Source organism: Chiloscyllium plagiosum, unplaced genomic scaffold, assembly GCF_037043375.1.
Source record: "Chiloscyllium plagiosum isolate Xiang-an unplaced genomic scaffold, Cpla_swu_hap1 HiC_scaffold_24, whole genome shotgun sequence".
In the NCBI taxonomy this organism is placed as follows: Eukaryota; Metazoa; Chordata; class Chondrichthyes; order Orectolobiformes; family Hemiscylliidae; genus Chiloscyllium; species Chiloscyllium plagiosum.
In genome coordinates, this window is record NW_028270162.1 from 15725280 (window position 1) to 15739410 (window position 14131).

At 47.1% G+C, this 14131-nt stretch overlaps 1 protein-coding gene across 3 annotated transcripts in view; it reads left to right on the plus strand.

Annotated features, from left to right (window-relative positions):
* The window catches only part of LOC122562558 (small G protein signaling modulator 1-like), a 197495-nt gene that overhangs the window by 83369 nt on the left and 99995 nt on the right, over positions 1-14131 (plus strand). For all 3 annotated transcript variants that reach the window (XM_043715489.2, XM_043715488.2, XM_087999922.1), the window contains one exon: positions 6085-6160. In XM_043715489.2, the coding sequence (XP_043571424.2) occupies positions 6085-6160 (76 nt within the window). The remainder of the gene's footprint in view (positions 1-6084; positions 6161-14131) is intronic.

Here is a 14131-nt window from a genome sequence, read left to right on the forward strand (position 1 = left end):
GTGAGTTCTGAGGGCCTGCGGTGGCAGTGAGTTCTGAGGGCATGTGGTGGCAGTGGGAGTGAGTTCTGAGGGCCTGTGGTGGCAGTGGGAATGTGTTCTGAGGGCCTGCGGTGGCAGTGGGAGTGAGTTCTGAGGGCATGCGGTGGCAGTGGGAGTGAGTTCTGAGGGCATGTGGTGGCAGTGGCAGTGAGTTCTGAGGCCTGTGGTGGCAGTGGAAGTGACTTCTGAGGGCCTGCGGTGGCAGTGTGGGAGTGAGTTCAGAGGGCCTGCTGTGGCAGTGGGAGTGGGTTCTGAGGGCCTGTGTTGGCAGTGGGAGTGAGTTCTGAGGGCCTTTGCTGGAAGTGGGAGTGAGTTCTGAGGGCCTGCGATAGCAGTGGGAGAGTATTCTGAGGACCTGCGATATCAGTGGGAGTGAGTTCTGAGGGCCTGTGATAGCAGTGGGAGTGCGTTCTGAGGGCCTGCGATAGCAGTGGGAGTGAGTTCTGAGGGCCTGCGATAGCAGTTGGAGTGAGTTCAGAGTGCCTGTGGCGTCAGTGGGAGTGAGTTCTGAGGGCCTGCGGTGGCAGTGGGAGTGAGTTCTGAGGGCCTGCGGTGGCAGTGGGAGTGAGTTCTGAGGGCCTGCGGTAGCAGTGGGAGTGACTTGTGAGGGCCTGTGTCGGCGGTGGGAGTGAGTTCTGAGGGTCTGCAATAGCAGTGGGAGTGAGTTCTGAGGGCCTGCGTTGGCAGGGGATTGAGTTCTGAGGGCCTGTGGTGGCAGTGGGAATGGGTTCTGCGGGCCTGCGGTGGCAGTGGGAGTGAGTTGTGAGGGCCTGTGGTGGCAGTAGGAGTGAGTTCTGAGGGCCAGCGGTAGCAGTGGGAGTGACTTGTGAGGGCCTGTGTCGGCAGTGGGAGTGAGTTCTGAGGGTCTGCAATAGCAGTGGGAGTGAGTTCTGAGGGCCTGCGGTGGCAGGGGATTGAGTTCTGAGGGCCTGCGATAGCAGTGGGAGTGAGTTCTGAGGGCCTGCAATAACAATGGGAGTGAGTTCTGAGGGCCTGCGGTGGCAGTGAGAGTAGATTCTGAGGGCCTGTGGTGGCAGTGGGAGTGAGTTCTGAGGGCCTCCGGTGGCAGTGGGATGAGTTCTGAGGGCCTGCGATAGCAGTGGGAGTGAGTTCTGAGGGCCTGCGGTGGCAGTGGGAGAGTGTTCTGAGGGCCTGCGGTGGCAGTGGGAGAGTGTTCTGAGGGCATGCGGTGGCAGTGGGAGTGAGTTCTGAGGTCCTGTCGTGGCAGTGGGAGTGAGTTCTGAGGGCCTGAGGTGGTAGTAGGAGAGAGTTCTGAGGTCCTGTCATGGCAGTGGGAGACAGTTCTGAGGGCCTGAGGTGGTAGTGGGAGTGAGTTCTGAGGGCCTGTGGTGGCAATGGGAGTGAGTTCTGAGGGGCTGTGGTGGCAGTGTAAGAGTGAGTTCTGAGGGCCTGCAGTGGCAGTGGGAGTGAGTTCTGAGGGCCTGTGGTGGCAGTGGGAGTGAGTTCTGAGGGCCTTTGCTGGAAGTAAGAGTGAGTTCTGAGGGCCTGTGGCAGCAGTGGGAGTGAGTTGTGAGGGCCTGCAGTGGCAGTGGGAATGCGTTCTGAGCACATTGGTGGCAGTGGGAGTGAGTTCTGAGGGTCTGCGATAGCAGTGGGAGTGAGCTCTGAGGGCCTGAGGTGGCAGTGGTAATGAATTCTGAGTGCCTGCTTGGCAGTGGGAGTGTGTTCTGAGGGCCTGCGGTGGCAGTGAGAGTGTGTTCTGAGGGCCTGCGGTGGCAGTGGGAGAGTGTTCTGAGGGCCTGTGGTGGCAGAGGGAGTGAGTTCTGAGAGCCTGTGGAAGCAGTGAATGTGAGTTGTGAGGGCCTGCGATAGCAGTGGGAGTGAGTTGTGAGGGCCTGTGTCGACAGTGGGAGTGAGTTCTGAGGGTCTGCGATAGCAGTGGGAGTGAGTTCTGAGGGCCTGTGATAACAGTGGGAGTGAGTTCTGAGGGCATGCGGTGGCAGTGGGATTGAGTTCTGAGGACCTGCGATAGCAGTGGGAGTGAGTTCTGAGGGCCTGCGGTGGCAGTGGGAGAGTGTTCTCAGGGCCTGTGGAAGCAGTGAGAGTGAGTTCTGAGGACTTGTGGTGGCAGTGGGAGTGAGTTCTGCGGGCCTGCGGTGGCTGTGGGAGTGAGTTGTGAGGGCCTGTGATGGCAGTGGGAGTGAGTTCTGAGGGCCTGTGGTGGCAGTGGGAGTGAGTTCTGAGGGCCTGTGGTGGCAGTGGGAATGAGTTCTGCGGGCCTGCGGTGGCTGTGGGAGTGAGTTGTGAGGGCCTGTGGTGGCAGTGGGAGTGAGTTGTGAGGGCCTGTGGTGGCAGTGGGAGTGAGTTGTGAGGGCCTGTGGTGGCAGTGGGAGTGAGTTGTGAGGGCCTGTGGTGGCAGTGGGAGTGAATTGTGAGGGCCTGTGGCGGCAGTAGGAGTGAGTTGTGAGGGCCTGCAGTGGCAGTGGCAGTGAGTTGTGAGGGCCTGTGGTGGCAGTGGGAGTGAGTTTGCACCTGACTTATCAGCCAAAGAGACCAGACTCACCTCACTACTGTTTGGTGCAGACATAAAGCCAAGAAGCTGGCTCTGGTTGTCAGCAGGTCTCAGACAAGTTAAAGAACAACCTGTGACACCAGTCCAAGCCACGCTCGTTCAAGAGTCTGGATCCACACCTCATGGGGTTGACAAACTGTATAGGAGGAGCTGAAGGGCTATAATTGTTGATGATATTTGACAGCTGCATGACCTTGAATGTGTCCTGTGAACATTCCTTTATGTGCCAAAGATGGCACTAGCAGTTTGCTTTTCATTAGCTGTTTCTCTGTAATGGCTGTTTGTTACACTGTATAAGAGAAAGTTTTGGTCTGAGAGTTGAGCTTCACCTCGGACAGGGATCGCGCACGGTGCCAGGAACAAACCTAAGCCTCCAGACCAGCCATCAGTCGAGGCATCCTCAACATGCAGACGGGAATGAGACTTATTGCTTTTCTTTCTTTCTTTCCCATTTATTGTTAGTACTATCATCATTATTACATAATAACATTCATAATTAAGCAAACTTCAGTTGTCACGTTTTCTCTTAACTACATTTAACAGAATCCAAAAAGAGCCACTCAGATACACCGTGTGATCCAAGACAGAAGCCAAACATTGGGTAGGCCAAGGCCAACACTGATGCTTTCTGCCCTACTGTGTGCTATTCTCCTTCTGGAGTAAGGGAGAGGCAAGAATTAGGGGAGATAAAAGTGGGTGACACAGCTGCTACGATTGCTACAAATGGAAAGGTGGCCTGAACGAGTGAGTGGGCAGCAGAGGGTATGCAGGGTTAGGGGATGGTGGGGGGGAAGAGGTGGATGGATGAGCTCAAGTGGGGAAGGTGTGGCAGGCATGAGATTGGTAGAGCAAGAGGCTGGCTGGACGTGGGTACGGTAACAGAGATTGAGTGAGTCTGATGTATCAGTGTAAAGATTGTGGTTCATACCCGGAAAGAGAAGACTCCTACGGAGCAGCGCATTCCTCCAGATATTGAGACTGCACTGACCCTGGGGGCAAGCTGGACCAGGTGGGCATGGTCTGGTGTTGTGACCTCCTCCATTGGTCTTGGGGAAAGAGCAAGTCCCACCTGATCCGGGAGGACCTTCAGGTTCCTCACTTCCTTGCCTGCTATGTGTAGAGCAAATATCAGGAACCATGCAGGCCAGCTGCAGACAGGTGGTACTTCTCTGGGTGCACAATCATGTTTTAAAGGTGGTGCCAGTGGAGGGGATGACCATTAATTCTGGGATATTGGCTGACTGGTGAGTTGTTCTGGCAGATGGAATGGAAACTGGATGAAATACTCGTCGCGAAGGCTAAAACAGCAATTAATGCACCGAATTTAATAAGATGCAGCAAGGAAACACACTCAGCCTCATGGTAAAAATCACTCACCAAACACGACACGACTGCAAGCAATCGTAAAATCCAGCTCGTACCCGCAAATACACTACAGTGCAGGTCCAACTGATGATCATAAATTCAAATGATTTGCTGACATTTCAGTGTATTCAAATACTTTGCTGTCTATAATCTCTTCCCATTTGTCAGTGAGTGTAGAGAAATGGCAACAGACTTGTTGAAAAGACGGATGCACTTACTGACTGGCAGAGTTCCCAGAGCGGTTTGGTTTCTCTGAATGGTGCAGTGTTGTTCCAAACAGTTCGCACTTGGCAACAACAACCTCCATTGATTTAGCACCTTTAATATACCAAAACATCCCAAGGGATGTCACAGGAACATTATCAAAGAAAATATCACACCGAGCATCATTATGAGGTATTAGTGTCACTAAACGGGCTAAATGATGTAATCCCTTCCTATATCTTATTAAGTTAAAGGGGTCAAGCAGGTAAGTTTTGTAAAAGAAAAGAGGGGGAGGTGAAGGGTTAGAAAGATGAAGTAGTGGAGAAATGGAGAGACAGAAGGAGAGGTCGAAAGATAGACAGATGGGTGGAAAGATAGATAGAAAAATGGAGAAATGGAGAGATGGTGAGGTGAAGACACAGAAAGATGGAAAGTTGGAGAGACGGAGAAATGGAGAGACAGACAGGTGGAGAGATGGAAGGGTATATGGATGAAATCCAAGAGTTCATGACATGAAAGAAAACATGTGAACTAGTCAAACCTCTACAGTTATATTTTTGCATTGTGCATTCTGGAGTACCGACCTTCAGTTCGGAGCAATATGCTGAATGAGGAATAACAGTCTTTGCTGATTCTTTAGAGAACTATTGGGCTATTTACCCTGTAGACCTCTGCGTCCCACAGCTTGGCTTCTGAACCTTATTCAAGCCAATCATGATGTGGAGAACAGTCACTGCCTAGGATTTTCCCCAGCACAGACAATTCTCACTCAGAAACGGGTTTGCTGTCAGATCCAGGGTATGCTCTGGAAGCTAGAGGACCAATCAGATGCCTGCCGGCAAGATGTCATAGTACGTAAGTTAGCTCCATTGGGGAAATATGTTCCTCTCTCCATGTTTCTCAAAGGTTAAATGTTAAAAGTGGCCTCTTAAATAGCTTGGCCACGACCACACTACCCATACCCTCTGCCGTTGCTGGGAATATGGAGACTGACTGGACAATCCCAGTCGGCCTCCAGGATGTGAACTTAAGTACCAGTTAATCAACCTGTTTGCCTGGGCAACCTTTCCCAAGGGATGGGATTGAGCTGGGGAAACTGGCTGGCAGGCCTGGTGACACTGTTCCTAGCACCAGTCTGTCTCCATCTCCATGGCATCTCAAATCCTCACCTCGATCACTATCTCTGCAGCCCTTAAGATAAATTAACATTCTCACTGCCTGCTCTTTCTAGCACTCCCTAATGTAAAAGTTCCAGTAAGAACAGAAATAGGCCATTCAGTCTGCTCTATCATTCAGTGAGATCAGTTCTGATCTGATAATTCTCAACTCCACTTTCCTGCCTTTTCCTCATAACCCTGGATTCCCTCCCCAATGCCTATTGTGAAACCTTTTATGATCAGAGTTCCAGACTTAATTAAGATGATTGTAATTAAGGCTACAGTGAAGATTCTACAAGTGCAGTTTGCATCCCTCAGTTAAGAGGCTTTCCCTTTGGTGATTCACCATCAGAGTTCATATCTCATCATTACCTCCACTATCAACAAGATCAATATAATGTGAACAGAAAAGAGCTGTCTTACTATATTGGTGTTGTCATGGGTTGATAGTGGGTGCAGGTAGTGAAGGTTTCTATTGAAAAAACATTGTACCTTGTTCAGGAGGCAAGCCTTCTGTATTCTTATTATAGTATAGGTTGAAATTATATAATTTTTCTTTGGTTGACATGTTGTAGAATTTGGAGTCGTTATTGAAATTTGATGTAGCTTCACCATATCTGTGAAAAATCTTTACCAAATTCATATGTAAATACTTTTCAGGCAAAATGGCCTGTGCAGTCAACCCTTCTGTTCCTTCTGACTTCACCTTTCCATCAGTCTGAATGATATTCCTATCATTCAAAATTTCCTGATATTCAGAGGTTTCTTCAACGTTTGTGTTTGCAGGTGAAGCAGATCATGGAGGAAGCAGTGACTAGAAAGTTTGTTCATGAGGATAGTAGCCACATCATCTCCTTCTGTGGTAAGTCTCGGCATGAATGGTGTGTCTTAATGGATGTACTTTGTCAGCAGTGAATGCTAGATCAGTTATTAACTTCCTTAGTAAGCAAAGGTATTAAGGGATTTGGACCAACAGCAGATATATGGAGCGAGGCCACAGACCAGCCATGATCTCACTTGTTCTAATGTTTGTGCAGGGGGTGGGGGAAGGGAACCTTCTGGCGTTAGTGGGGCCTGGTATCTCTGGTAATATCAACATTTATTGCCCATCCATAATTGCCCCTTGAAAAGGTAGAGGTGAGTCGCCTCTTGAAGTACTGGAGTCCATGGAATGTAGGCACACTGTCAAAGTTGTTAGGGATGGAGGATTTTGACCCAGTGACACTGAAGGAATGATGATATATTTCCAGGTAAGGATGGTGTGTAGCTTGGAGGTGTGCTTGACGGAGGTGATATTCCCATATATCTGCTGCCCATGTCTTTCTCAATGTTAGACATCCTGACTTTGTAAGGTGTTGTCAAAGGAATCTTGGTAAGTTGCTGCAGTATATCTTGTAAATAGCACACACTTCCCTCGTGAAGGGAGTGAACATTGTTGATGGTTGAAAGGATTTGTTTTGTCCTGCACGGACAAAGATTTGATCCTTCACTGTTGACTCTTACTGTCATTGTGACACAGAATTTGCTGAGCGTCAGAATGTCCACCCACTAACAGGGTAATGTGGGCTTGAATTTGACTTGGGAGAAAGGTTTGTGTTAACCTCCTGATTTATGTGTTGCAAAAGTAATCCTCCTCAGCATAAGAGGAACTGCAGGTTCAGAGATCTGCTTGGCTGACGAGTTAACAGTGTGAAGTTGCAGTGAGTGGCAATATGACTGAATGTTTGTAAAACAGATTACAAATGTGCAAGTTTCAATAGACATTCAGCACTCAAAATGATAAATTTGTTCTTGTTCATTTCACTGATGTGTGTCAGTAGCAAATCAGTTGCTTTGGCTATTGTTTAGTATTGTGGTTCACTGTTTCTGTAATTAGTTCACTTTGAACATGCTCCCTTTTTCTGAAAATGACTGCCAGCAAGCGGGCTGCTCTGTCTTGGATGGTGTCAAGCTTCTTGAGTGTTGCTGGAACTGCACTCCATCCAGGCAAGTGGGGAATATTCCATCCCATTCCTGACTTGTGCCTTGCAAGATGGTGAACAGGTTTTGGGATACAGGAGGTGAGTTACCACAGAATTTCAACCCTCTGACTTTTGTAGTCATAGAATTCATACAGGATTATAATGTCTACAGGATTCTTAAGGGGGAGGGAGAGCAGTCAGAAGTTGTGGTACACATCAGTACCAATGTCACATGTAGGGAAAGGGAGGATGACCTGAAAAGAGAATATAGGGAGTTAGGTTGGAAGCTAGAAGACAGCACGGATAGAGTAGTAATTTTAGGATTGCTACAGGTGCCATGTGCTAGTGAGGCTAGGAATAGAGAGTGGGTGCAGATGAACATGTGGCTGCAGGGTTGGTGTAGGAGGGAGGGTTTCAGATATGTGCATAATTGGGTTAGCTTCTAGGGAAGGTGGGATCTGTACAATTTTACTATACTCATGGAGAGAGATAGAAGCAGATGGTATGGGAAAGTATTTAATTGGGGGAAGGGGAATTACAATGCCATGAGGCAAGAACTGGGACGCCTAAATTGGGAACAGATGTTCTCAGGGAAATGCACAACAGAAACATGGAGGTTGTTTAGGAAGCACTCGCTGGTAGTGCTGGACAGGTTTGTTCCACTGAGGCAAGGAAGGGATGGTTGTTTGAAAGAACCTTAGGTGACAAGGGATGTGGAACATATAATCAAGAGGAAGTAGGAAGCTTACTTAAGGTTGGGGAGGCAAGGATCTGACAAGTCTTTAGAGGGTTATAAGGTAGCCAAGAAGGAACTGAAGAAGAGAGCTTGAAGGGGGCATGATAGAGTTTTAGCAAGTAGGATTAAGGAATACTCTAAGGCATTCTACACTTGCGTGAGGAACAAGAGGATGGCCAGAGTGAGGGGAGGGTTGATCAGAGATAGTGAAGGGAACGTGTGCCTGGAGTTTGAGGAAGTACGGGAGATCCTTAATGAATTCGTTGCTTCAGTATTCAGGACTGTGAGGGACCTTGACATTTCTGAGGACAGCATGAAATAGACTGATATGCTATAAGAGGTTGATGTTAGGAAGGATGCTGAAAAGTTTGAAAAATATAAGGATAGATAAATACCCTGGGCCAGACAGGATATAACCTAGGATACTACAGGAAGCGAGGGAAGAGATTGCTGCGCATTTGGTGATGATCTTTACATTCTCACTGTCTACTGAAGTAGTACCAGATGATTGAACGGTGGCAAATGTTATTCTCTTACTCAAGAAAGGGAATAGGGATAATCCTGGGAATTACAGAACAGTCAATTTTACATCAGTGGTGGGCAAAGAATTGGTGAGGATTCTGAGAGACATGATTTATGATTACTTGGAAAACCGTAGTTTGATTAGAGATAATCAGTATGGCTTTGTGAGGGGCAGGTCATGTCTCACAAATGTTATTGAATTCTTTGAGGATGTGACAAAATATGTTGATGAGGGCAGGACAGTGGATGTGGTGTACATGATATTAGCAAGGCGTTTGATAAGGTTCACCATAGTAGGCTATTCAGAAAGTAAGGAGGCATGAGATACAGGGAAACCTGTCTGTCTGGATACAGAATTGGCTAGCCCATAGAAGACAAAGGGTCATGGTAGATGGAAATTATTCAGCCTAGACCTCGGTGACCAGTGGTGTTCCACAGGGAAATGTTCTGGGACCTCTGCTCTTTATGAGTTTTATAAATGATTTGGATGAGGAAGTGGAAGGGTGGGTTAATAGGTTTGCCGAAGACACACAGGTTGGTGGAGTTGTAGATAGTGTGGAGGGCTGTTGTAGGTTGCAACGGGACATTGACAGGATGCAGAGCTAAGCTGATAAGTGGCAAATGGAGTGCAACCTGGGCAAGTGTGAAGTTATTCATTTTGGATGGTCGAATTTGAATGCAGGATACAGGGTTAAAGGCAGGATTCTTGGCAGTCTGGAGGAACAGAGGGATCTTGGGGTCCACATCCATTGATACCTTAAACTTGCCACCCAGGTTGATAGGGTTGTTTAAGAAGGCGTAATGGTGTGTTGGCTTTCATTAGCAGGGGGATTGAGTTTAACAGCCGTGAGGTTATGCTGCAGCTCTGTACAGCCCTGGTTAGACCACACTTGGAATATTGTGGTCAGTTCTGGTCACTCATTATAGGAAAGGTGTGGAAGTTTTAGAGAGGGTGCAGAGGGAATTTACCAGGACGCTGCCTGGACTGGAGGGCATGTCTTATGAAGAAAGGCTGAGGGAGCTGGGGCTTTACTAATCAGAGTGAAGAAGGGTGAGAGGTGGCTTGATAGAGTTGTACAAGATGTTGAGAGGCATAGATAGAGTGGATAGACAGAGACTTTTTTTCCCATGGTGGAAATGTCTATCACAAGGGGGCATAATTTTAAGGTAATTGGAGAAACGATTAGGGAAGATATGATTTTTACTCAGAGAATGGTGGAAACATGGAATGGGAACATTTAAACAACTCTTGGATAAGCACATGGAAGTTAGTACAATGAAGGGTATAAGGGTTAGTCTGATCTTAGGATAAAAGGCCGGCACAATATCAAGGGCTGAAGGGCCTATACTGTGTAGTACTGTTCTATGTAATTCAAACTATCGACTGATCCCAACTATGTTCTGCTCCCTGTCTAGCTATTAACACACTCCATCAGTGGAATTGGGCAATGCAGACAGCTAGTTTAGAGAGTGAATAGGGAGATTTTATGTAAGGGAGAAATAGAGGCAAACCAGCTTAAAATCCATCAAAGCCCTGAGACATTTTTAATTGGATTTAAAATCTGTGTTAACAAATTTGCTAAATATTTCAGCCAGAACAAAATACCAGTCAATTGCAGTTCCACCAGATGGAATTCTCCTCACGTACTCCATGTTTAGAGATGGTTTTTAGTGAATGTCAGGGCTGAGGGATCACTATTTGATTTGAGCATGTTTCCTATCAAGAAAAGACTGGTGTCCCCAGTCAATGCAATGAGATGGTGTCTCATGAAAGTTATGGTGAATAATCAATAAAGGGCTATGATAGGAGACTGTCAGAGAAATGGGGCCTAAATCTAACTCACTCAGTGTTATAAAGCCATAGAGATGTACAGCACAGAAACACACACTTTGGTCCAACTCATTCATGCTGACCAGATATTCAACATTAATCTAGTTCCATTAGCCAGCATTTGGCCCATATCCCTGCAAAACCTTTCTGTTCATATACTCATCCAGAGGCCTTCCAAATGTTGTAATTGTACCAGACTCCACCACTTCTTTTGGCAGCTTATTCCACACACACATCACTGTCTACGTGAAAAAGTTACCCCTTAGATCCCTGCCCTCTAGGTTTGCACTCCCCTACCCTGGGGAGAAGGCCTTGGCAGTTCACCCTATCCACGCCCATCATGGTTTTATATACTTCTGTAAAGTCACCCTTCAGCTTCTGATGCTCAAGGGAAAACAGCTCCAGCCTGTACAATCTCTCACTATAGCTCAAACCCTTCAACGCCAGCAACATCCTTGAAAATCTTTTGTGTACCCTCTCAAGTTTAACAACATCTTTCCTATGGCAGGTACTATGTTGAGGAGGGGGCGGAGGGGTGGAAATGGGTTTGAATCCTGATTAATGAATATAGAGTATCAAGCTTAGTAATGCTTACTAACAAACACTGAATGTTGTATAACCTCTTTGGTTCATGCCTGTCCATCTCTGCACCCACAGCAATGTGTTTGACTCTTAACTAGCTGAAAAGTCACTCAGTTCAAGAGCAAGTAGGAATAGGCAGTGAATACTGGCCTTGCCAGTGAGATTCACATTCCATGAAAGAATTTTTAAAAAGCCAGGAGCGTATCTGATAAATCACCTATAAACAGAAAGAAACTAAAACTGTTTGCTGGGTTACGAGGTATATGTTTGTTATTTGAATCTCTGTAAATAAATGCCTATGAAACTGTGCAAATATTAGGTTGAGTTCTATCCTTCATCACCTGGCTTTCTGGAGTTTTAATACTCAAAAACCTTTGATCTCAAAGTTAAAATCGTCATTGAGTTCCAGGTGTCTATCATTGACATTTATTTTCTTCTTAAAAATAAATGTGCACATTTCATTTCTTAAGGGGTGATGGAATGAAGTGAATAAATTTTTGGCATCGGCCAATATAGCTATACTGTGCAATAAATGAATTTCTAGTTGAGCAAAAGCTCAAATGAGGGAGGGCATCAATGATTGATTGAGGAATTTTAGTTTAATGAGAAGCAGTTATTCTGAAAGACAGCTCTCACTTGAGAAATTGCACTAACTTCTTTCCATTGCTGACCCAGTGCATTCCAAAGAAAATGCAGAGGATCTAATACATTTAGACTTTGAAAGAGGTATTTGATGTAGCTGTGTGGGAGATGTGGCAAAGATTAATGCTTGAGGACAGGAGGCTGAAAGACAGAAAGCAAGGAGTAAATGAATAATTCTCAGCTTAGTAGAACCTAGCTGTGTGGCAGGTTTCAGGGATCTGTTTGTTCTGCAGACACAGGGCTTTGAACGCAGGGAGGGGAGAATGAATATTAGTATTTAGTATAACTTCAAAATGGGAGACATGGCGTAATAACGAAGAACATTGCAGACTGAAACATGATTTAAACAAATTAGAAATGAATGTGAAGTGGGACAAATGAGAAAAAAGGGTATAGGATTAGAAAACAGCGCTAACATATTCGATTTGTAGTGGAACCCATGAATCTAGAAATGCAGACATCCTGACCTCAGTGTACTGACATACACTATCCTCGGCTCCGGGCTCACTGTCTTCAAATACAGACTCACTGCCCTCACATACAGGCACATGCCTATTGGGTACAGACTGACTATCCTCAGGTATACCCGCACCTTCGCCCTCAAACCCCACCCCTCCAACCGTAAAAAGGACAGAACCCCCGGTCCTCACCTTCCACCCTACCAACCTTCGCATTAACCATATCATCCGCCGACATTTCCGCCACCTCCAAATGGATCCCACCACCAGACATATATTTCCCTCCCTACCCCTTTCCGCTTTTCACAAAGACCATTCCCTCCATGACGACCTGGTTGGGTCCACACCCCCCACCAAATCACCCTCCCCTCCTGGCACCCTTCCCTGCCACTGCAGGAATTGCAAAACCTGCGCCCACACCTCCTCCCTCACCACCATCCAAGGCCCCAAAGGAGCCTTCCACATCCATCAAAGTTTCACCTGCACATCCACCAATGTCATTTATTGTATCCATTGCTCCTGATACGGCCTCCTCTACATTGGGGAGCCTGGACGCCTCCTCACAGAGCGCTTCAGGGAACATCTCCGGGACATCCGCACCAATCAACCTGACCGTCCCCTGGCCCAACATTTCAACTCTCCCTCCCACTCTGCCGAGGACATGCAGGTCCTGGGCCTTCTCCACCGCCGCTCCCTCATCACCTGATGGCTGGAGGAAGAACACCTCATCTTCTGCCTCAGAACACTTCAACCCCAGGGCATCAATGTGGACTTCACCAGTTTCCTCATTTCCCCTCCCCCCACCTTACCTCAGTTCCAACTTTCCAGCTCAGAACTGTCCTCATGACCTGTCCTACCTGCCAATCTCCCTTCCCAGCTATCCGCTCCACCCTCCCCTCTGACCTATCACCTCCATCCCCACCCCCATTCAGCTATTGTATTCTTTGCTACCTTCTCCACAGCCCCATCCCCCCATTTATCTCTCCACCCTGGAGGCTCCCTGCCTCTATTCCTGATGAAGGGCTTTTGCCCAAATCGTCAATTTTCCTGCTCCTCGGATGCTGCCTGACCTGCTGTGCTTTTCCAGCACCACTCTGATCTATCCTCAGGTACAAGCTGAGTGTCCTCAGGTACAGATGCCCTTGGGTACATACTCACTGCCTTTGTCTAAAGATGCACTGCTCCTGGATACAGCCACATGACCCTTGAGTACAGAAACACCACCCTCAGAAACATACAGACTGTCCTCAGCTACAGACACACTCAGACAGACTGCCCTCAGGTACGTTCACACTCAGACTGACTGCCTTCAAGTACGCTCACGCTCAGACTGACTTACCCTCAGGTACAGACATATTGCCCTTGGATCTAGACACACTCAGACTGACCTCAGGTACAGACTCACTCCTCTCAGATACAGACAGACTGCCTCCGACATAGACTCATTTCTCTTGGTGCATTATGATATTGTCTCATAGTCAGTATACTTTTAAGAGACATGCTCACAATATCATCGTTGTATCATAGCTTTATACTTTTAGATCACATGCTATCAGACTCCCTCTTAACCATGCCTTAACTTAAGCGTGGCATGCTCATGAAAGCACACTGCTATTTGTAACCAAAGAGCCCAATATTAACCTATTCACAAATATGTCTGTGAAGGTAATATGTCTGTGAAGGTAATGATTGTATATAACATTGAGGGTGGCTCAGTGGTTAACACTGCTGCCTCATAGCACCAGGGGCCTGGGTTCAATTCCAGCATCGGATGACTGTCTGTGTGGAGGGAGTTTTGGGAGGATTTGTAGTTCAGGTTGAGGTTCTGGATGTAGGTTTGCTTGCTGAGCTGGGAGGTTCATTTCCAGATGTTTCGTCACTCTACTAGGTAACATCTTCAGTCAACCTCTGGGTGAAACACTGTTAATAATTCCTGTTTCTATTTATATGTTTGGGTTTCTTTGGGTTGGTGATGCCATTTCCTGTGGTGATGTCATTTCCTGTTTTTTTTCTCAGGGAGTGGTAGATGAGGTCTAACTCGATGTGTTTGTTGATAGAGTTCCAGTTGAATGCCATGCTTCTAGGAATCATCGTGCGTGTC